General features: G+C 37.6%; 1 protein-coding gene across 1 annotated transcript in view; it reads left to right on the forward strand.

Annotated features, from left to right (window-relative positions):
- Positions 1-12,699: 12,699 nt before the first annotated feature.
- Positions 12,700-24,869, forward strand: part of TPO (thyroid peroxidase) — a 42,131-nt gene continuing 29,961 nt past the window's right edge. The window contains exons 1-4 of the mRNA XM_009817747.2: positions 12,700-12,793; positions 15,210-15,294; positions 20,651-20,820; positions 22,894-23,026. Of these exons, the coding sequence (XP_009816049.2) occupies positions 12,700-12,793; positions 15,210-15,294; positions 20,651-20,820; positions 22,894-23,026 (482 nt within the window). The remainder of the gene's footprint in view (positions 12,794-15,209; positions 15,295-20,650; positions 20,821-22,893; positions 23,027-24,869) is intronic.

Genomic DNA, 24,869 nt, shown 5'->3' on the forward strand with positions numbered 1-24,869 from the left:
GAAGAACTTAAGACTACTTGTTCAGTACCTCTGCCATCTGTGAAACTCCCATTGAATGAAATACTGCCTACCCAGCACAGAGGTAGCTGGCCTAAGAGCCCACCCTTTCTTACCTAAGAAGCTGCAGCAAGCTCAGGCTTGCAGAACTGTCTTTTCTTGTGCTTTCAAACCCAGCAGCAGCCCCAGGTCCTTTCTGCAGACCTATGCCAGTCTGACAGTTTGGTAAGGAGCACTACAAAACCAAAGGATCTTACTTAAAGGATATTTGTCTAACTAGCATGATGTATTATTACCTGTTCATGCTTTTTAAGCATGTAAGACCCTCCCCATCAGATGCAAAGTTGTGGTGGAAATCAGGAGAATGGGTAAGTGACAATTAAAAGAGACCCAGGACAGAAGCAGTAGGGTAAGGAACAAAGAATATGAAGGATAATAGAGAGAGAGGGCAATGGAGAAAGGATGAGCAAATGGAGGGTGGGGGCATGGGAAAGGGGTGGAAAACTGGAAATAGAAATGTGGGATCAGCAAGAGGGACCTGCATGAAGACAGTGAGAGAAGTAAAGGTAAGTGAGGGAAGGGATAGAGGGAGGGTGTCCTGGCCTGGAAAGGTGGCAGATGCCTGTACCTTTGACTAAGAATCAGGGTGGTGTCCCCTTTCAGACATTAACACTGAGCACACTGAGGTGTGCACTGGGGTGGGTGAGCAGGAAGCAGGATGGAAAAAAAACTGAATAAAGCTGGGTCAAAGGGAGGTTGTAAGGAAAGACATTTCCTGGTGGTGCAGATGAGTTGACAGAGTTTGTTACAGCCATAAAATTACTGAAAATTGCTAGAAAAAGATCAGGGCTGGAAGGAAGGACCTCAAAAAGGGAGGGCCTTGTATTTGAATGCCTTGCCCAGAAAATTTAAATCTTGTCTATTTCCAGAGATACTTTGTTGTAATTTGTGCTCTCGTCCAACTTGCTTTAGAGATTAGCTGTACTCACTTTAAAGAAAGGGTGAGACAGTTACACCTCAAAGCTTTGGCCAACGTGGAGAACATGGAGAAAAAGTGAAACTTCAGCTGATGAGCTCAAGATAAAATACAGCTGAAAAGAGGAGAAAGTAATTGGGGGGTTGAACAGAAATTAGCAAGGAAAAGCAGAGAGTCAGAGCAGTCTGTAAAGGGTGCAGAGCCATCTGAACATAATGGTTTACACACATAGATCAGGTTAACGCTGACACAGGACGCAGATTTAAATGAGAGACCGCAACTTTATTTTTACACAAGTATTGTATCTAAGCATGCCAAAAGCCTCTTGACTAACTGTCCTTTCATTCTTACCTCTTTCATTATCTGAGCATGCTTTTTATTCTTGAGAGCTACTGTAGTTAATCAATACAAGATACTCTGAAATATGAAAAAAATACTACTAGACATAGGATGTTACTAATAATACTTTTAATGGAGGACCCTTCACATTTCTGTAAGAGGGCCAATGTAACTTAGGCACATTGTGCCCATGCTTCCAGCATCTTCTAAAACAGCATCTGGCTTCCAGATCTCAGATCCAAATTCTCCAATCCAAAAATTGACCAAACCAGTCAGTTCACTGTATAACGTGAGTTATATATTTCTGGACTCCCATGGGAAGAGACAAGCCCACTGTCTTCTGCACCTTCCTCCTCCTTGAACTCCCACATTGAATCAATATGTCCCTGGCATTCTCAGGGCTAAAGGAGCATATGTACACCTGTACAAGGTTACACATACTGGAACATCCATAGCTTCATGAACGTCTCCTTCCTGGCTCTCAGAGAAACTTTCCTGCATCTGCTGTCCTGAAGCATCTGTTAAACCATTACCCAGACCTGGCACATGCACTATTTAAAAAAAAATATTATGGCACAAGCAGTGGAGTGCAGAAGCCGTCACAAACTACCATCCCCATGGGGCTCTTGCCATCTGCTTGCTAATTATGTGTACCACAGTCTGGCTGTTGCACAGAAAACAAACATTGCTGCTGGCAGCTTTGTCCTGCCACGTAATTACTGCAGCCGGCACAGGCAGAATTCCAGAAGGTTATGCCTTTTTCTGCCTATTACTGTTGCCACTTTTTGCATGTTCCCTCTTTAAAAGATATACCTGCTCTTTCTGCCACTTTCTGCCTCGTTCTAACATACTTGCATCTGCCTTTCCCAGCTTGTGCTAATCTCTCTCTCTGACAGTGGAAGTACATCACATTACCCAAGATGTTCTTCCTATGCTGCAAGAACTTTGTTCGTATTGAGATAATGTTGATATGGCAGTGGAGTATTTAACATCTTTGCTCATACTGAGCTAATGTTGATATGGCAGTGAAGTATTTAAGTATTTTTATGCAACCTTGCATGAAAGTTACCTTTTTGATAAGTCAGATATATTTACTGCCTTGGCAAATGAAGCTGGTTTTCCTTGTTTCAGATAAGATCTCAAGAGGTGACAGATAATTCAGAGCAGTCAGGGCATACTCCTCTGGTGGCCAAATCTCTAAGAAATACAAGATCTGCATTCATCAGCATCTTCCTTTCCTCCCCACCTCTTTTCCCTGTGTGTGAATAGCTCTCCCCTGTGCCCAAATAGTTGACAACAGGGGACAGTAGTCCAATGTGTTCATCTGTTACAGACAGACTTGAGAAGAAACAACCTGTGAGAATGAACGTTGCCCCCTCCTAGATCACGGGCTGTTTGGGCCCTGTGTTACACTGCTGGATAGTTGTGCTGTTGCACAGGCAAACAAATGTAATGATTTTTTTATTAATGCAAATTCAGGTACTTAGCTGCTATTGCAGTTAGGCAGCAACTGAAAGGAAGTTGAGGATCTAAACTTCTCTGTGCCTCAGGGGAAGAGAATATGGACATCATTCCTAGATTTATGTATATTAAGAAAAGCTACCTGGTGTTGTAATATTATTTGGTTTTAAATGATATATGAAGATTATAAACACATCTGTATGAGTTATACACACGACTTCAGACTCTGCTTAATAATTTCTGCAGGTAGAGGAGTGATTTCTTATTCATGGTCTTTCAAAGGTATTACATTATACTTGTCACATCCCAAAGCTTCTACTGGGATTCTAGTATCTTGTATAGTGTGTTCTTATTTATGGATGAATACTCACACCAAATTGATTAATCATGTCTTCCTGTTAGAGCTCTAGGAAGTTCATTTTGCCTCCCCGTCAGGAGAGCCTGGGCATGTTATTGGGTCTATTCCATCACACAGTGAAGAGTCTAAGATACTTCTGTATTCCATGATGGCCACATTCAATCACCTTTTTTCCCCCAGCTGTTTGTCTAGTGAAGACCCTTTCGTTACTTCGATACTAGTAAATTAAACTGTATCAGGAAATGTTCAGGATCTGAGTTATGATTATCCCTAAGGTAAAATTGTGAAAATTACCTCTGATACAATGGTCTGCTGAACAGCCCCTAGGCATGGCTGAGGAATTAGCATGGGCCAGGCACTGTTCCTTACAGGCAGTTTAGCTACACTCATCTTGATTTGAATAAGAGATTTCCAATAGTACGGATGAAAGCTGTAGTGACTCACATGCATTTAATTTACTCTACAGAAGCAGCTTTCCGTTCCAGAGACTCCAGTGTTCGTATACAAGCTCCATCATATGGCACTGGTATGTTGTACCAGAGAAAGGCACCCATGTTTTCTGTGTGTGCCTTTTGGATGAGAAGTTATTTGATCCTTAATAACGTTACGGAAAACTAGAAAGAAAGCTGGATAACAAAATGCTGCAAAATTACACAGTACAAAACATGGTATGAACTTATAGCACTTATATTACAGTAACATAGATATGTATTTTGAGTGCATTCAGCAGTGCAATGAAACCACAAGGTTAAAGCCCTTTTTGGGGGCAGATGTTGCCAGTGTGCTACCAAAAAGCATCTGCAAAAGTTGCTTCCCACCGAAGGACATTTCTCCCAAGTGTTTATTTCTCATTAACACAAATTTCATTATTCCTAATGGGAACTGTTATCCTCTCAGAAGGCAAATAATTCTGCTGTCAAATACCATGGACCTTACTGGTGCACAGATTTGTTTTTCTGTCAGCCAAGAAGGGGCTACCTTGTGCATCAGGGATCAACTGCATAACTGAAGAAATAAGGGGTACATGGTAAGAAAAAACAGCCTTAGATATTTTCTAACTGTGGCACCCATAGCAATGTGCAAAAATGTCCAGGTAGTTTACAGCAATATACACATGACCATATATCAGCTGATCTGCCAGGCAAGACCTCATCCAGTCTACCCATGATTAACTGCCTATGTAGCATTATATAACCTACAGTAAGCTGGTGGTTAAAAAATCAGCCGGCCAGGTGGTCATGAACAGGCGGCTGCCCAGCCGGAGCTCCTTGCTGCCCGCAGCACAGCAGGGCTGGGAAGCGGGGCAGGTGCGTGGGCTGGGGAGGACGGGAAGGCTGGCTGGTAAGTGTTAGCTACCAGTCTGTGGAAGGAGTGATGAGAACACGGGGACAGGCACAAATCTGGTGTTCTTTCTGTCAATTCTTGCATTTGTGCTCCTTCTCGCACAGAGCTGGTACCACAGTACCAGTCACTGGTACTCAGGGAAATTATATGTGAGAGCTTTGAACCAAGGCATGCCCAGAGGGACGGAGCCCTGTGCAGAAAGCTTTCCTTCTCTTTCTTCCTCACTGCACACCCGTGTAACCTCTTTAAATTTTTAATTGTTTTTTTGCTACTTGCAAGTTATGTTTTATTTCATGGTCAAGATTGTTCAACCCCAGTACAGCTCACAGGTATTGTATTTTGTTATACCTTTTTCTGCTGAATTGAAAACTTGCTCCCTATTGATTTTTTTCCAAGTGTAAATGCATCAGATGTCACTCCTCAGCAATTTCTCACCAAACCAAGCAACTTCACTGTTTTAAGCCTCACATTGTTAAAGTTAACTCACAGTCTCCAGCACCTCAGAAGTGGACGTGAAGAACTTGTAACAGTGTTATCAATTGCATACATTGACACCAGATCAAATATTTCTTTTTTAATTCTCCTCTTATATCTCAGGGGCACACATTCATTTCTCTTGCCAGAGCATTAACCTGATGATCTGTTGAGAAACTTATCAGTAATGATTTTTTTATATATTTTTTTTTTGTGAGTCACAGCTTTTCAGGATTCTCTCATCATATGTATGTTATCTGCTCAATTTATTTCCAAAGACATTGCCTTATATTTGGCTGCATTAAAATAATTTTGTTGGATTTGTCAGTCTACCACTGTATCTATTATTAATTTTGCCTCAATTCAGGTATGAAGACTTCAGTGAAGTGAGTTCTTTTGTTGTGTCTATCTCTATGTAATTTCACATATATATGTACATATATATACCTACATAGAAACACACACACATTCACACACATACTCTCCCCTGTTCCTTCAGCGATTTGGTAACCTCCGCTTAATTGTTTACAAAGTGTTGATTCTCATTAATATTCATTTAAATATGACAGGTTTTGTTCTTGTTATTAGTTACTATTTAATGCTGCATGCTTGATAATTCTCACGTGTCTTTTTCAGCTGCATGTTTCAACACAAAAATGAGAAAGCTGTAACGTCTCTTGTTGGTTCATCTGAGAGTTTTCTAAAACATACTTTATCTAGCTATAGAATGCTTCGAACTCAGCAGGGCATTAAAAACAACAGCTCAAGTTTTGTGGAACCTTGACATGACGTCAAATAACCAAGATGTTTTTATTACTCAGTCATAAGGCTCACTTGAACACTGAATGTCCCAGAGACCAGTGCTGTGTGACCTCTTAATATCAGCAGTCATGAAGAATGTTTCATTTAACTTCTTCAGATCATTTACTTTCCTGATTTGTGACAGACTAATGGAAATTTGGAGATTAATTCAGGAGCACACTAATTTGCTTGAGTGAATATGAACTTGGATGAAAACAGTTCAAGAGTATCTCATTAGATTTAAAATGTGTTTTTCAATTAACAAAATGTGTTTATAATGTAGGATGTGTCTAGTGAACAATCCATCTAATGAGCTGGTGGCCATCTTGAGAGATTCTTTCATTACTTGATTTATTGAATAGAAGTATAATTTTTCACTGGCTGTTTATTTCCTTTTATTACCTCTTCCCCAAACTGTTTGGCAATTCCACCTCTGAAATTATTTCTTACTGTGCTAATATCTACCATTGCCTTTATCTTTGAATTAATAAAAAAATTAATTAAAAATTAAATAATAAATTTGAAAAGTCAATGTCACACTTGGGAAAATGCAACCTACCAGGCAATTCGCTAAAGCAGACAACATTGAAGTGTGGGGAGGAATTCAAGTGCTGCTACTCCAAGTTATTGGAACATTTGTGCCCACAGAGGGGCTTCTACATCACAGCCTTGACAGCTGTAATGCCTAATTTTGGGAAAGGTATCCAGCCTAGAAAAACCCAGGTGTTTTGGACAGTGTGCAGACAGAATGAGGCTCTTCAGAATGGGAGGTACCAACGCTGTCATACTAAGACACCTGACCAGGCTAGTAAGAACAGCTGAGAACACACAACTACCATAAAATGTGCTTCATGGTATAGCATTTGCACTGCTCACTGCAAGGCAGGGTCTCTCTCCAGTCATGATTCTCTCTTCTCTCCTTTTAGAGGTGTCCATGTCCTCTTCTTGAGCACTTTGACTACACCACCTCTTTTCTTTCTTTCAAGTGATGGGTACAAAATGAAAGTATGTTGCCACTGCTTGGATTTTCACAGTAACTTGGTGTTGGGAGGCAGGAGGTGAAAGACCTTGGTCCCGTTCCTACTGTTATCCAAGGAGCCTCTGATGTGAGAGATCCGTGTGTCATGGTTACCACCATGGTTACCACCAGGGAATTATTCACAGAACATTTCACTCACTGCAAAGCACTACAAAAGGAGGACAGGAACATCCCCCATCTGTGGATACTTTGAGTGTGGCAATGAATCACTCTCAGTACCAACACCTCCCAGTTTTCCCCCTAGGATCTTAAATCCTTTTGTGGATTTGTCACTAACCATGCTGAGAGCCTCATTCACAGCAGGCAGAATAATAAAATTGGTCTGTCATAATTGTATTAGGTGGTCATTGTTATTTTCCTAAAACAATTTCTGTTTACTGTTAAGTTACAAAAGGTCATGCTTGTTATCTTGTTAGTACTTAATCAGCTTTATGGCTACATGACGTATGATGTATCTACACACGATCCTTAAACCCAAGACATAAACTTCATTATATGGTACCTCTGTGGTCTCTGCAAGAAGGTCATGCATTGTAAGAAGGCAGAAATCTCACCATTAAGCTTACCATTAAAAAGATCTGTCTGAAAGAGATTGAGTTTGGTCTGAAATCAGTGCTTTATCAAGCTGAAAGATTAATTTTCTGTCTCATTTTAAAAAGAAAAGTTTTTGTAATTCAAGCCACTGAATTTCAGACCTTCTAAAGACCTTGAAAATTGTTCATCTGTTCCACATTCTTCCACATAAATCATAATTTGCTTTTTATTTAAAGCAGAGTTTTCAAACAGTGATATGCAGGGTTGGCATGAATTCAGACACAAGGAATTGAGTGGACTCTTCTCTGCAGCTAAAGTTACCTTTGCAGAGTCTTGTTCTGCATTTATTACAAAGTATAATAAACCACAGCACATTTTTAAAAATTCTTAGGGATACTTCCTGTAACTTGAGTTTTAAATATTTTTTGCTTGCATGAGATATAATGTCAATTTGGGTTTAAATCAACATTTTAACAAGACAAAGTCATGGTCTATAGATTTATTCAATTAATGTTCATTGAATTTCAGTAATCCCAGTTATTTACATGTTATGTTCCACCTGTTTCTGAGAAAAGTAATTTATCTGAGAACATGATTTCAGCATCATACACTAAAATTAGTATGTAATGACCAAATCCTATTGATCTTACTCAAGGCAAACCATTAGCCTAAGGATAGATAAGAATATAAGACACATGCCACCAGCCTTTTCTTCCTCAGGATGAGACCATAACTAATCTGCAAAGGCAGAGACATTTTAAAGAATAAGCATGGCATTTGGAAAACCAGGCACCGAATCATCCAGATGGATAAATAGTTTATTCAGCCACAGACCATCACACTCTTCCAGATCAGCAAGCTGCTTGTTCCTTCGTCAAGCTTACTTATTGCAGCGGTGAAGGTTCAAAGCTCTTCTCTTCCTTCTTTGCTTATAGTACTTACTGCTAATCTGGATGCTGTTAGTTACTATTGACAGCCATTTAGTTATTTACTGGCCTGACAGATCTATTTGGCTATTTCTTAATCATGTGACAATAATTTAGTCACAGAGCCTGAGAAAAATTAAATAACTTCCCCACCCTCAATCTATTATTCACTGTCCTGTAAAAAGACTGAAATAATATCTGAACTATTTATTTACTATAGAACTATTTGGCCACTATATGTAAGTGTATTTTTTCACTTATTATTTATCCTTTAATTTAAGACAGCTATGTATATCAGTTAAGCTGAGCTTCAAATCTAAACATAAACCATAGAAATTAGTCCTAAGAGCCATGTAGTTTTGAATTTCGCATTTGACAAAAAGCAAGAGTTAGTGCTGAGAGAAACCTGTAAAAGAAGAACAAGAAAAATTCCAGCCATAGTCAATTTGTGATTCAGGGAGTTCCTGATGCAAATCTTGAATCTCATAGGACTTGATATATTTTTATTCCACAAAATTGTCAAAACATTTCTATGAACTCATATAAACTTTTTTTACCACAGCTTCTTGGCCCAAGCCGTTCCACAGTGTAACTATGTGTTGTCTAAATAATTTCCTTCTTTTGTTTGTTTTCAACCTGCCACCTACTTGACCTCTAGTTCAGTACTGGAATAGACAGTGAATGATTGTTACCTATTCACCTCTTCATCCAATTTCTGGCTTCAGAGACCTCTGCAAGGTCTTCTCTAACTAAAGAGAATAATACCAAAAAATGTTTCTAATAAAATGGAACTAATTCTAGAAAAAAAATAAGTGCTTAAAGTGACAAGAAGTCATGGTACCAATGAAACCCAGCTAAATGGATATCTCCTTGTAAACTACTTTTACTTCGCCTTTTCTTGCATTTTTTGACTTGGTGATATTTTGCTGAACTAACTAGAATGAGACTAATTGCTGTTGTTTATATGATGTTAAGCTGGAACTTCAGCAAATTTGCTTCTGTTGAAGTATTGTACAGTTATATGCACTTTTTTCCTCTCCTCTTGCAAGAGAGTGCTCTTGGAATTTTAATAGGCAGAAGAGATCAGAGACTAATTTTTCTATTATAGATTAGACATCCGTATTAACAGTGTCCTTCACGCCATGCTAGAGCCCAGGATTGCCACTAAATACTACAAAACAGTGTAATCTGCTATCAAAAATAGCTCCTGCAGCTGCACAGATTTATCTTGGAGGTCTCTCATTCTAATCCAATGCTTGTAAGAACTGATGATGCCTCAGAGAGCCTTGGTAGGGCTGCTGGCTGTTACAGTGCAAATGTAAGAGTTGTTCTGAGGTTATACAAAGGTGTCTGTTCCCTGTGTCAAACATCAGTTGAAATTGCATAATATATTAAGTATGGGCTAATTTTTCTGAATACCATAGTATGTCTGCAGAAATTCATATGTGTGAATAATCTGAATCTATTGCTTTGAGGTATTTCCTTGAACAGTATTTAACTCAAAGATTTACTTTATAGGTCTTTAACTTTTAAGGACACAGATACAGTACCGCCCTTCATGTGCAGATTCAAATCTTGGGAATATAACAAACTGAATGAGTCAATTTAAGACTTAATAATATTAATATGGTTAACTGTTAAGGTTCACTGCTGCTTTTCTTAAGAGTGGTGTTTAGCGTAAGGACTGTTTTATACTTGTCTTGAACTCCATGTTCAGACAATCATTGATCCATGCAGTTTCACTGCTAGGCAGAAAGGTCTGACATCCTTTCTGCAGAAAGAATGGCTGAAGACAGGCAGCTAACAGAAAATCCAAAACAAAGGGGTTACATTCAGCAAGATATACATCCAAATTATCTGCACTGGCATGTAGGAATAAAAGAATCTTGGATTCAAAAAATTAAGGTTGCTCTTGAGAGACTAAACTTTGCCCTCTGAATTCTCGTTCAGCAGATTTCAATAACAGGATGCTGAATGAGCTCCAGGAAGAATGAGAATACAACAGCATCTGTCTGTATCAGCCCAGTATAATTAAGACTTCCCACACCTTCTAACCAAAACTGTATTTGAGGGTCAGTGGGGATTTAAACATTTATACTCTTAAATTAAAATCAGGAAAACACAAAATAGATATGCCATTCAAATTTTTCATCACAGATCAATTTACTGCATGTAACTATTTAAAGCCCACTGTTGACAAATACTTTAACTGCAACCAATGAGCAAAGGTTGAGATCCTCATTTAAACAAACCTTGATGTAGATAAGCTCTTTTTGAACTAAATAGGGAAGCCTTGATTTTGGACTGTGAAACTGCAAAAAAAATCAGACCTGTTTTTCACTTTAAGAAAGCCCCTCAATTCTCAGAAGTGAAACCTGTGATACTCGCTAAGTGTACGAAAGGATATAGGGGAAAGCTTCTTATTCTATGAGGTGTTTGGAATGGATCTGCTTTTCTCAATGCTTTGTTGTGCCATGGAAGAATTCAGTCTTCTTTATGTTTCCTTATGAAAGGAAACAACCTTAAAAGATTTGCAATTTGGGCTTAAAGAGGTGTTGCAAGTTTGACTTCTTGTCTGCAATCTTAGAAGCTCCCAACCAAGGAGCATAAACCTACTTTTCCAATAGAGGTCGGTTTCCCTTTACTCTCTGCTTACTTTTCACCCATGTACACTCACCTTTGCAGGGAACAGGATTATGGATGATATTCCTGAGCTGAAGTTTGCTATAATAACAACTTTGAGTTTTTCCTCCAGTCAGTTCACATGTTCATAGGTTTTCTTTCACAACTATATACCACAGCCACCAGCTCCAGCATGCTCCCTGCTACCCAACACCTACTTTACTTATGACCCATGGCAGAGATCAAAACACTGATCTTTGGCTCCACCTTGTGATCTCCCTGTCGAGACGACCAAAGATGAAATGAGGGAATCCTCAATCCTGATTCCAGCTCTCATTTTGATCTCTCTGCCTACAGATGAAATGGGAAAAAACAGCCAGTTAGATTCTTTAGGTCAAAATACTGAATTCAGAAGAAGCAATAGGGTTGAAAAAGTATAAACAAATAAAAATAAGTAGGCTCAGAACTGTGAAATAACAAAATGAAATAAAAAGTGCTGCAAGGAAGCTGGTGGGCAATCTAGGCGTTATCTGCGTTTAAAAAGGTCATTTTGGTAAAGCGCCAATGCTAGAACACATAAAATCGGACACAAAGTTGCCTTCTTTGTCAAATACATTGACAAAGAGAACTAGTGAAAAGTGTACCCAGAATTTATTTACTGCATAACATGGCAATTTTTTTTTTTCAGTCTGAACATTTGTCCTCCGCATTTCCATGAGAACAACTCTGATATGAGAACTGACTACACAGGTAACTCTTGGCTCCTAGCAGGACAAAAATAAACAAGTCAAGCATTAACATCAATTTCTGCTTTGTGGGAACATAGTGTGGCCAAAAAAGATTTTGAAATCATTTGCACTTTTAAAGCTTGAGTGAGTAGCAGTGCATAAAGGTGATAGTGTAAGCTGGGCCCCTGGAAAGTACTTCACTTTCATATTTCAGAACAGTTACTGCCGTCGATAAAGTACAGAACTGTGGAAGATAATCTCCTCAGCAGACAAAAGGTCAGACTATAAAACTTTTGCTTGCCATTTTCCAGAAAAAATTAATCAAATTAACTCATGAAATGTAAAAAAGGATGGGTTTTTTCACATTGAGTTTCTATGGGCAATATTGCTTCTCTGAATTTTTAGAGCTGATTTATTAATTATTAATTTTTTATGCTGATAGAATGTAGAACTAAAAATATTTAAAATCTTTCAAATCTTTCAATCAACATAGCACATGTGAAAAATGTTACCTCTTGGATAGTTTATATATTTGTGCTGTTGTAATAACTACCAGAAAACCAGTGCACTGAAATGGAGAATGTAGCTCACACTTGCCATGTGAGCATATTCATTGTGCTGCTTGGATACCACAGTTATACATGGACAGGAGTATAGAGGGGTCTGATCAATGTTATTATTAGTTTGGCCAGTTTCACTATTTTATGTGCAATGACTAATTTACAATCAAATCATGTTAGTGCACAGAGAAGTTCAAAATGAATGGTAAAATATTGCTGAATTTCTAATATGTAGGCTAAGCGTTGCTAGTATTGTCAGAACATATTATGTTATAAAATTAAGTAAGTGATCTATCTCCTTGTGCTAGAAGTTTCTCAAAATGCAAAAAAAGTAATAAGGAAGGAAGGAAAAAAGAGAAAGTGAATTACAGTTATTTCTAAAAATTAATATTTTGAGCTTCAAAAACATAGTCAAACACATGGCTACAAATCTAATTTAAAAGTAAAATTTACCATATGCGGGAAATTTTTTATGGTATGGCTTATAATTAGAAGATGAAGGTATGTATTTTGTCAACAATTATCTCTTCTTTCTTGTAGATGAAACTGTTCATTATTTTGGGAATTGCAGCAGCTATAGCCTTCACAGCTGTTTTCCTTTCTTTCCTTCAGATAGACAAAGATATCCTCTTTGGTAAGTAACAGAAAAAAATACATGTTATTTTCTTTTGTTGGCGATTATTGTTAAGCTGAAAATACACTGGCATTGCAGACAGTTTAGCAATGGCAGTTTAGCTTAATCTCTTTTTATGTGCAAAATACACTATTTGACTTCTGTGAGAAGAATTTCACGGGTGTTTTCTTTTAAAATGTAGCTTCGTAAATTTACAAAGGGTGTAATGTATCTCAGTTATGTATTCTTTGACTAGGAGTGGTTTTACTTTCTTAGTGACAGTCCTATGTCAGATAACATGTTTACAAGCGTGATTGCTGGATTTCTTTCCCGGACTGCCAATCACTACGTTTAGTCATCCTGGGCTAGAGTCAGTTGCCATAGGATGTCCCACCTGGCACCGTGCTGCTAGCCCATGAGACCGCACGTCTCCTGTGGGTCCGTTCTCTGCTAACACCCTGCGGATACCAGGGAGATTTTAGAGCATCTCAGTGGTGTCTATGTTCAAACAATATAATCTTGCCATTTGAAACATCAGAGCTATTTTATTTGCATCTGTTCAATCTAAATCTGTTAGATCTAGTGGACTAGTAATATAGCAGATACTAGATTGAATTTTAAGAGAATTCTGCAGAGACAAATTTTACATTAAAGGAGGGCAGAGATGATGAAGAAACAGGATTTCAATCTTCACATTCTCTTCAATTATATAGCTGTAGATGTGATTCATAAGGGATGGTGATACGATTCCTTTAGGAAAGTTTTCACCTGAAGTTAGTGTTGAATCACAAATAAAATAAAATTATATCCAAAATAAATTAAACAAAAAAACAATCCCCAAGCCATTACTTCCAATGCGAAATCTTTTTTGGACCATCACTGTGAAACAGGGGATCAGATTTATTTTCCATACTGGATCGTCTACTTGGAACTTCCATATTAAGTGTTTGGAAAGACATGGTCTAAAATGAGGTTACAGTGTATGTTAGTTAATACAAAATGAATACATATGGACTGTAAATAAATGTAATAGATGGACTGCATATGAATCTTTTTTATAGTAAGTGTCCTTTGTCTGATGGGAACAATACAAAATAATGTTTATTCCTGCAAGAACCATGTTTTTGAAAATACTGCATTGGTACCAAAATCATACTTCTCAGTAGAAAAGGAAGAGAGACAATGGAATACAAGTATAGCAGGTGGATCTTCTCTTTCAGATCAGCATCTGAAACAATACCATGTGATGAACAATACTTCGAGCATAATATATTTCTCAGAGGTAAAACCCCTGAAAGTAATTAAAAATCATGCAATATTAAATTCTAAAAGAATTAGCTGTTGTATGGCCTATAAAGATCAGGCTTGTTTTTTAACATAGAGTCAAAAACATTTTCAGGCACAACAGAAAACTGGATGATAACATTAAATGAATCATCTGAATATTTTGTCCTGCATAGGTGCTATACTTGGATGCTGAGATCTTTAGTAGACAGGAGTAGAATTTTGCCTGGGAAAGATTACTCCCCATCACACATTATTTTCCTTTGAGCTGAGTACCCTATTGAAAAAATAGATCACAGAAATAGCACAACATGGACTACAGATAAAATATGACACCTAAAATTACACTGTACATAAATGATGAGCAACTGTACATAAGTGATTGTTAGCAATCTATTATTATTTATGATTCATTTTCTAAGAAAAAATGGCCAATCCCGCAAAATACAGATGGAAATTAAACCATTGGACTTTAAATATGACTGATTCATTTAATATAAAGCTAGATGTACACAAAAGAGGAGTAAACTATGTATGTTCCACGATAGCACTACCCAAAATAGCACAGATGAAGTATTATTAGGTTCACATGTATCTTTCTATCAAACATAGGTGGAGAAATGAGAATAGGGCTTTCATGCATTGGTCAGATACCAGAAGGTCTTAAATTTTGTTTATTACGCCCGAATATGGACTTGAATTCTTCACATGGTTTAGGCCAGCTAATATTACCTGTGAGGGAGGCTTGGATTTGTCCTATCAGTCCAAGGACAGTTTAATGCAAAATACATATGAAACCTAAGGAGCATAATTGCATACACAGAACACATGTTTCAGCTGGACCTGTTATGTTTGTTACTACATAATGTGCACAGCTGGATTCATACTGGAAGAAACAGAAGGAGTGTCTAACTCTCCAAGCCTTATAAAATAGGGAAGAATTGATTTACTACCCCTACCTTATCTTGCAGAAAGGTCAGAAGCCACAACATTCGTTTCAGGAGCACTAAAACACGAACATCATTTAATGGGGAAAAATTACACGTACCTTGATATTGCAAATCTGTATATTTTGTAAATGTAAATATTTTAATAAATGTGTTATTGAATAACATGTTCATCTTTCTTTCTTTTCATTTTTTTCCCTGTCAAGAAGAAAGTGAAGATAACTGCGTTACTGAGGCTATCCAGAAGGCCTCTAGTCTGGTGGATTATGCTGCACAGTATACACTGAAAAGGTAAAAAAAAAATAGTGAAGGGTCTATTCAGCAAAAAGCTTTCATAACACAGAAGATTGAGATCACTCTGTTTCTTTGAGAAAACCTATAATGATAGATTATGTTTATGATCATCTGAACCAATACAACGTTGTGCATTATTATCGCGTAAGTTGCTCTCTTAAAATGTGAGAAAAGTAAGAAATATGAAAATAAATAGGAATGTTTTTCTGATCTAAGTAGCACACCAAATTCCGTTAACATGTGGCTCAAAAAATTGTAATTTTATGGCTGTTATGTATTTTTGAACATTAAATTAAAATTTAATTTGAATTATGCTGTCCCCTCCCTTCTCTTCACTTTCCTTTCTTCCCCTTCCCCTTTTCTTTCCGCTTTTAATAGCAGCAGTTGAAAAATAGATCAGTGATTTAAAACTGTTAAATTAAGTGCTTGATGTGATAGATATTGTTGTTAACCTTTGAATTTTTCGTAGGCAGAACATTGCTAGTAACAGCGCTCTGAGAACTGGTTATGTCTTTTGCATAAGTTTGGGGTTAATCCTGTAAGCAGCCAACGGCTTGCACTTTCAGCAGAGCATTGAAAGGTGTGCATTAGTATCACCATTGAGGCACATGCTTTCCTGTTTTGTGGAATCAGAGCCACAAGTGTCTGACACCTGCATTAGGAGTTTAAGTCCCATAAGACTGTCACTTGTTCCAACGTTAACTGCTATAGAATACCTGGCCTTTCAATTTACAAATTATCACTGTCAGAAGTGAAAATTGTGTTTCTATTGTGTGCTTTTATATAATTTCATTCATTGTGGCCCAATTAAGTGGGGCAGTGAGAATTATAAATATCATAAAGAAGCTTCTTCCTGTTTTAATATAGGCTTGTAAATGTACTCTACACCTGCCTCTTAGACATTAGTCTTGGCCGTTTGCAAAGTACAGAAGACTGAACTGTTGTCTGATCTGATCGTTATATTGAGGAGCGAAGGTGTTTAGTTAAATGATTTTGCATTTTTATGTCAGTTTAAAGCTACTAAGGCTTCTTTCCTTTGTAAGTTTAAGAATACTGTATAGTTGAATTAAAGCTTTGGTCAGCACATAGGCAAAAAACAAGAAAGGAATGCGTGTGGCTACATATCTGAGCTTCTGGAAGTTATGAAGGTCACAGTACTGTGAAAACTCATTTTACTTTGACTTACAAGTAATTGAAGGAAACTACAGTGCAATATAGATAAGCTCAGGGCTGCCTTTGAGAGCGAAAAGCCCGTTCTGAGATGAAAAGGCAGCTCCTTTTTCAGGTTAGAATAGGAAAACTCTTAGTTGTTCCATGTACAATAGTCCAACCTGATGTTTGCTGAATTCATGATCTAAGTGTCCGAGCTGCAAACTGAGGCAAAATAACTGGATTTCTCCTGAGACCTCAGTTTGACCTTGAATTGTGATTAAAATGGACAGGCACGTTTCTTCACCTCAGCTGTGTAATATCATCACTTAAATTCTTGAATAGTTATTTGTGTTTTAGAAATTTAGTTGTGTTAGAAGTTACTAATTGTGTTAGAAATGACTTCCCAGGTTTTAAGGTCATACAGGTCCCAGTGTGGTTCTCAGTCTGCTGTGCTGTTCGTGATTGTCTCCCCTTGCCAAGTGCCTCTCATGACTGTTTGCTAGTACCTGCCTGCTATTCCAATCAGCTTCTGGGTTTGTTAGTCTTTAAGAGTAGGTGTTCATGTTTGACATTGCAACATAAACAGTCATAATGTTATTAACATAGCATAGGTGGAACACAATGACATCAACATTAAAATGTATTATGCGTATTACAGTGGCAACACCAACGGGAATCTAGGCAGTTTGGATAGGGCTCTCAGAGCCGTATGTCACCGCACAGGTGACAGCAAATGCATTGCTAATTTACCACCAGGTGCATTAGACAATACATTTTGAAAGTGGTAGTTGGCTTGCAAGAGCAAACTGTAGTTACAGTAAACCTTGTTATAATAACAACCAATACAAATTACGAAACTTGTACCAGCTTTAATTAATGAATCTCAGCACTGCTGGGAGGGCTCCCGATTCCAACTGTACATTCTTCTTACATTCTGCTGAGTCTCTGCTTTTTCTGTCTTTTAAGGTGTGGGAGAAACTAAAGATAACTCCAGAATGGGCAAGCTGTACAAAGTGATGGTCTCTTAGGCCCTGTTGCACACAGCTGCAAATGATCATGTATTTCTCCTGTTAGAACTTGATATTTAACTCAAAAGGACTGATGAACTAGTTTTGTATAAGAGAGATGTGAATTATGCTAGTAGGTCAGGTGGTGCTAGATATTTGGTTAGAGCGAGTTTTAGGTAAGACCTATTTTTAGACTCCTGTTTGAGCTTACCCTAATGGATTGAAGGTAAGTACAATCCTAATACAAACACAAGAGGTTTTCTCAGGCTATTTAAAGAAAGAAATGATTGACATTTCTGAGCATATTTTAACATATATTTTAGCTGAAGGCACAATGTTCTTAACAGATTAAAAAGTATAGACGACAACCCTAAAAAAAATTCAATCCTTAACAGCAGATTAAAGACATTTCTCACCATCTTCGTTCTGGTAAAATTTCTTTTATTTAGCATATACTACATTTGAACTAGTTTGTTTCAAGTTTTTAAAGGATCTAAATTGTAAAATTCACCATTTAAGTTGTTTTTTCTATTGGGCCCTATTTATGCCAACTCAAAAGCACCATCTACAGAAGGGACCATCATGGGATCATTTGTATGCACAGAGAAGAGGAAAACAATTTTCAGTGTTCCAGATAAGAAGCTATAGTTGCAGAAACTCACTAAGCATGGTCAGTTAGTCAGTGCCAGTCTGGTCTTAAAGCAGACTCACCACGTACATACACATTACAGGAAAGGAGAAATATTCTTTATAATTTTATAACTTTATCACTTTATATTCTGCACAATGTCACTGTTTTGAGAGATTTCCTGAATGGTGACAAATATCTAAGGCATTAATTCAGGCTAGAAGTCTCTAAACAAGGTATTCTATAAATATATTAATTTAAGACAGAAAGAAATCTCAGACTCAAAATATCTGAAGCTGAAAGTGTGGCTTACACTCTGGAGAATTTCTTTTAGGGTTTGGTGGGGGTTTTTATGTACATATATTTTTAATTATGATCTGTAATGAGACTCAGTAACTCAGAGTCTGGCAAATATTAAGAACCTTTTGTCTAAACACCATAGTCCACAATAGGACTTTTATTCTTAAACGTATATGACAGACACTTCATGTCTGATTTCATGTTCCTAATAATGATACTATCATGGGTCATTCTATTAGTTTTATGGGGCTATTTCTGCATTATAAAATATTGAGACAGTTTGTAACCTACACAGTATTCAGCTTCAGGAGTAAGTATTCACACAGTATTCAACTTCAGGGTAAGTACTAGAAGGGACTAGCATGCATACATTGAATAAGGGCAGGGGGTGGAATGGACAGGAAATGTGGCAAACTAATAACTGCTGTAATAATCTTATAATATCTGTAAGATTAGACAAACAGAAAATATCTCAAAATGAAACGTATCTTGCCCTTAAGGGTGATGATGGTTCAGTTTTGGGGTTTTTTTCTGGGGAATGGGTTATTTTTGATTCTTAGCTACTAGCTAATTTGTGCTAATGCTCTTATTTTACTCATTTGTACAGACATGTTTGCCTTTTCAGATAAGCTTTTTTTAAATTATGCATGACCAATATTATCCTCATGTGGATATTAAAATATTAAACCTGAGTTCTTGCATTTAGTTATATCATCTTTACTTTCTTTTTAACTGGGACACAGTTCAGCACTTTTAATACTCCAGATTCCCAGCCAAATTCCTAATTGTCTATGGAAAACCTGAAAAGCTTGGTGTTGAGAGGCAAGGTAGCTCTTTTTCATAGTTGCAATAGTTCTTAAGCTCTATTCTTGAAATGAAAGGAATAGTTTCTGTATAAAGAATAAATGAGGAGGCTAAGGCTCTTTTGGATCAATTAAGGACAAATTTAGCATCTAGAAAAACCCTTGGAGTTGTATTTTCTTACTTAATGCTTTTGTAAGCGTGTTTCTAATTTTGCAAACAGAAATGTAACTGTTTGCTTTGCCCAAATTGAAACTGCTGTTTCCATTTCAAATTTGTCTCGTGCTTTAAACAAACCTAAGTGAATATGACAGCATAAGGTTTTCATGAAAATTGCATATCCAAGTAAATCTGTGCTGCAGAGAAGCCCTCGGGGATGTCTGCAACCTATGACCATGTCTGGAAATGGAATAGACCTGGAGTGTTTTTTCTAAGCTGTAGGAGTCAGTTTAGGACTTGGGACTTCCAGCTAAAAAGGAGGTTCTCCCTGATGCACTTTTCTCAAGGCTCCTCTGCCAGTAAAATTACAGTGGTAAGATGGCTCATGCTGAGTAAAAAATAAATCATGCAGTGAACCACAGAATAGTTGTGAGACATCTGGAGACCATGTAGGCCGGTGCTGTGCTCAGAGCAGGGTCAGCTAGAGCAGGTTGTTCAGTGCACTGTCCAGTTGAGCTTTGAATATCTCCAAAGATGGAGACTCCGCAACCTTTCTGGGCAGCCTGTTCCAGCATTTGACTACTCTCACAGTAAAAGGATTTTTCTTATGTGTTTAACTTTATGTTACAGAAGTTATGAAACCTGAGCTCCTTAAATTCACAGGTAAGGCCAGGCTGTATAACTAACATATATAGCCATGTAACTGTCTAATGAAGTCCTACTAAACTAATTGCTGAAACTCCATATACAACTAGTCAGTGCAAGGCAGGTGCTTGGACAATCTCTGAGAGGAGACATGTCTCTATCATGAACTGCAGACAGCATCTACATGACTGTGGCCCATTGCTTGACCCTAGGTGCCAAGGCATTCATGAATCCACCTGTAATGACTGAGATGGTCTTTGATATTAAATGTTATGTAAAAACAAAGCCTACTCACTTAGGTGTGTCTATAGTGGGAGTCCTATATTGTCATTATCCTGCACAAGGTCTTCCTAGTCACTTTGAGCAGCAGGCTCGGTCCATCCCAACAGGTTCTGTCTCATCCTGAAGCTTAACCAGCTTAATTCATCTCACAAGCTTAACCCTGTTGTGTGTGTCCCATGGAAGGGCATTTTCCCCCTCTTTCCAGAATTTTCCTTGGAGAACAAGGTTACTAAATAGTCTTCCTCTCTGCTTTCCCAGAATACCCTTCAATCAAAATATAGCTTAAACTCAGAACATATCCAACATAGACAAATACAGCTACAAATAAGTTCTAAAAGGTTATAATTTAAAAAACCTTCTGTATTTTATCTTATTATAGAAATATCCAAGGAACAGGAATAACAACTCCTACCTTGCTGCTGGCTTTCTCAAAATCTCCTGAACAAGAGAGTCAAGATATTTCCCAAGCAGCTGAACAAATGGAAATGTCAATTCAAGTGCTGAAACAAAAAGTTTGCCAGAAGCACAAACGGTCATTGCATCCAATCGGTAAATACAGTATATTGACATTGGTAAAACCCCTGTAGATTTCTTGAATATTGTCTTTTAGATTAAAGTTGGGTTAGCTTCACTTTTATTTTACCTTAGGCAGGAGTATATCTCTTGTCTGTGCCCTGGGGCCAGGATGCCAGGATGTTCTTAAAAGCACCTCACATAGACACTGCTTTACATTTTTCTTTGTTGGAGTGTGGGCTGTGTTTCTATAGTTGAGGAGAGCAGCACTTTGCTGTTGGCATCCTGTGAACTCATGACTGTACATTTGTATTGCTTATAAATCAGCTTGCATATCCGCAGCATCGCAAGCTTCTTGTTTACAATGAAATATCTATCTTCACCAGCACTTTGGGTTTAGTGCTTCTGGGGCCTGGAGTCTACAGATAAAATAATATAATTTCCCTCACTCTATGGCACTGACATTTTGAAATACACTTCCTCTGGACATTGATGGCTTTATTAATAGCCCTCTTTTAAGAAAATACTTTCTTATTTCCAAGAATAATTTTATAATGCTTTGTTGTTATACATTTATTTCCACTTTGTTTCTGTTTTAACTGGTTTTTATGTTAGGTGGAGAAAGAAAGAGAGATAGTCCAGGCAGTTCAATGATGTATAATTGTCTAAGTAAAGTAAAATTCTTGTTGCTCTTAATTCAAGATGAATTTCAAGATAACTGCTGTGTGGAAGACTCAAAAATTCAGAAACATTTACTTTTTTCCCCCACATAATTTAATTCCATCACTTAGAGCAGCATGAACTGGAGAATATAGTTTGTATTCTTTGTCTTAGTATTATACCACGACAATGTTTTTCAAGATATGGAAGCCTTAGAGTGCTGTAGACAAACATAAAGGTCTACAGTTATCTTTTCTTTTTTCCTTGAGGAAACATCTGGTTTGCTAAACTAATGGGACATTTGTAGAACTAAAAATGTATCTATATGTGTATGTGCATATATTTATATATACACAACCACTCACACCCAGAGATAAAATTATTTGTCTGCTGGTGCAGTTTCAAAAGAAATTGGATTTCTGAATTGTAGAACAAGTGCACAAAACTCATATTAATTTTCAAAACTGAAACAACTTTAATGGAAGATGAATAGATGCTATGCAGTCTATGTGCCATGACAAAGAGTAATTTTACGTGAAGTAAAGAACTAAATCGACTGTAAAGAAAACACGGGAGTCTATACCTAGGAAACACAGATAACTGAGAAACTGGTCTTTAAGCATAACTTTGAACCTGAACTAATATGGAAATACAGCTGTATCCCCAAATTTGGCATGAGTAGCTGGTACATAATGGCAACGTCATGTAGCCAGTCTAACAGCCCACTCTCCTTCTGTTCTCACTCCTACCTTGCACAGGTTCTAGCTGCTCAGCAGAACATTTTTTGAGCTGATTTAGCTGTTGAACCTTTTTTTGTTTGTTTTTATGGCTTAACTTTTTGGCTTGATTAATAGACTAAAACAGCTTAGTTCAGGGTTGGATGGGCAGAACGGATAGGTAGCGGGACTGGGTGACCTGCAGCAGCCAGCGAGGAGACAGGGGCAAGAGTTAGGAGCTGCCTCTACCATTTTCTTTCAGAGTGTGATGGTTATAGTCAGTTTGAATGGCAAGAGTTCTCTGCGTTCAGGAAGGCTATTGCTCCTCTTTCACGTGTACTTTCCTCCTTGGTATATACTTCTGTTCTAGAATGGCATTTTTTACACCTTTGTTGTAAGCACAGGGACAGGATAAGCAACGTGACTAGAATACAGAGAAAGAAGGAAGCAGCAAGCAGATTAAAGGAGAAAAAGAAGCAGGTCAACCTCAGTTCTCAGCTGTGGCTGGACTACTTCCTTCTCATTCTCTATGCACCAGACAATAAAACCAGCTCTTCCCTTTCACCCTCTATCTCCTCTAAGTCCCCGAGACTGCCTCCTGCAGTACTTCTCACTAAGTGCTCTTTCCTAGGAAGAGCGGGGAAGCTGCAGTTGTAGCTGACAATAATGACTTTTCTCCTGTAGCAGCTATACAGCAATAGAGCAAACTGCTTGTTTGGGTTTCTCCTTTCAGATCTTTTATCAGCTGATCTGCTCACTATGATTGCTAACATTTCTGGATGTCTGCCTTATATGTTGCCACCGAAATGTCCGAACAATTGCTTAGCTAATAAATATCGACTCATCACTGGTGCCTGCAATAACAGGTATGTATGATAAGAATTGTGCCCTGAAAAATCCTTCATTCTTATTCTTTAAACTCAAGAAGCTATGTTTACTTTTTCCTAGAAAAATTGGGGGTGTGACTTCAATCAGCTAACTTTGGCATCAACGTGCCTCTGAAAGCTCCCGGGTGAAGAACTTCTTCATCTAAATTTTGGTACATTAATTTTTGCCGGCAGGCTCTCCCTGTGAAGGCTTCTAAGATTATGTAAGGAACTTTTAATTTAGGGAGGACTGATTCACTAGATGCCTTTTTCTATATAAATTAAACAGACTGAATTCTAACCCAGCATTCATTTTTGATGGAATTGGATAAAATTATATTGACCAGGAAAATATAATTACTTCACAAGGAGCAATAAGAAAATCAAGTAGATTCTCATTTTTGTATTTTCCCACAACCTTAACATTTAGCAAGCATGCATCTAAAAATTCTGGGTGATATATTTATTTTTATATATCTATTTATATGAAAATATTCTTATTGGCTATCTGAACAACTATTATTTACTACTGTTATCTACTTGTTACCTAATCTATATGGCAATTGTTTCCTGCACAACCCAATATGACACATGTAACTGTATTTTCAGAATCCTCCAATGTAATGAGGGTGTAAAACTGAGAATGGGAGCTGTTTTGAGTACAAGGGTAAACAATATTTATACTCAGCAGCCTTTAGATACACAGGCGTAAGGTCACAAACTGAAAGGCAGACTGTAATGTTACAAGTGAAGGGCTACAGAGCTGCAAATGGAAGGCCATTAGCGTTGCACAAGTTAAGGCACACTGCAACGTGGTGAATGGACAGCAGTAAAATTCTGCAGTTTTATTATTCAATCAGTCTGTTTTTATGAGGTGAATCTGTTTTGCTACATCACAAGTCATTTGCAAGGAACGTGCCTGATAGGCTCTTAGTTGAAAGGACACAACCTGATATGCATCGATGTTACAAATCTAACTATATGGATATCCATAATTTCCCCCAGGCACTTGCTGAGTTGCTTGGAATCTGAACTAACAGCTAGTATAACATTTGCACTGACAACTCCATCAGGGCTTGAACACATTGGCCAAGATTCATGCAGCTGAATATAGTCACATGGCTGAAGCTCTTAATTTGCAGTCATGGCTGCTGTAGTCTTTCTCTCCAGAGATGGAGAGAAACACACTGTGCTGTGGGTAACGTAAAATATCTTTTTCTCTTCAGTGACTCTGGTAATATGAGGATGTGCATAGGCATTTCAGTATGGTTTCTAAAGCTGGCTTGGGTAAATATAACCCATTGAGTCTGGTTAGTCTGTACTCACAGTGTTCTACTCTGTATAGTTTTATGCTTGCACCAAATCAGTGTTTAAACCCATCACTCATCTTTGGTGGTATTTTAGACTCTTTGCTCTAAACATCCGTAAAAGGTGCAAGGCAGCAAAAAAACAAAAACAAAGACTTTGAAACCGGCGAGTCAGACCTTAACTTAGTCTAAAACTTTGTGAGCCCCTTGAAATACCGCAAGCTTTACTGAAATACATCAACTTAAAAGGCCTATTATACTATAATGTAAACAACATATTCTACAATGTAAGCCATCTTCAGAGACTTCAAACATTAAACAAAGCACCAGTCCATACTTCTTGCTTTACAGTTGCCACTTTCAGGTGGAAAATATATCAGGACCGATATTGTATTTGTAATTTTAGTCACCCAGTAGGAATGCGCAGCTGTGCCGTAGGTCAGTAAATGCTGCATTTCATACGTGAAATTTAAAAATGAAATTCACAGTGGAATTAATTGTTTAACTATAAGAAAAATCTATCTAAATCTGTTTAA

Source organism: Gavia stellata, chromosome 2 (genome assembly GCF_030936135.1).
Source record: "Gavia stellata isolate bGavSte3 chromosome 2, bGavSte3.hap2, whole genome shotgun sequence".
NCBI classification, from domain to species: domain Eukaryota; kingdom Metazoa; phylum Chordata; class Aves; order Gaviiformes; family Gaviidae; genus Gavia; species Gavia stellata.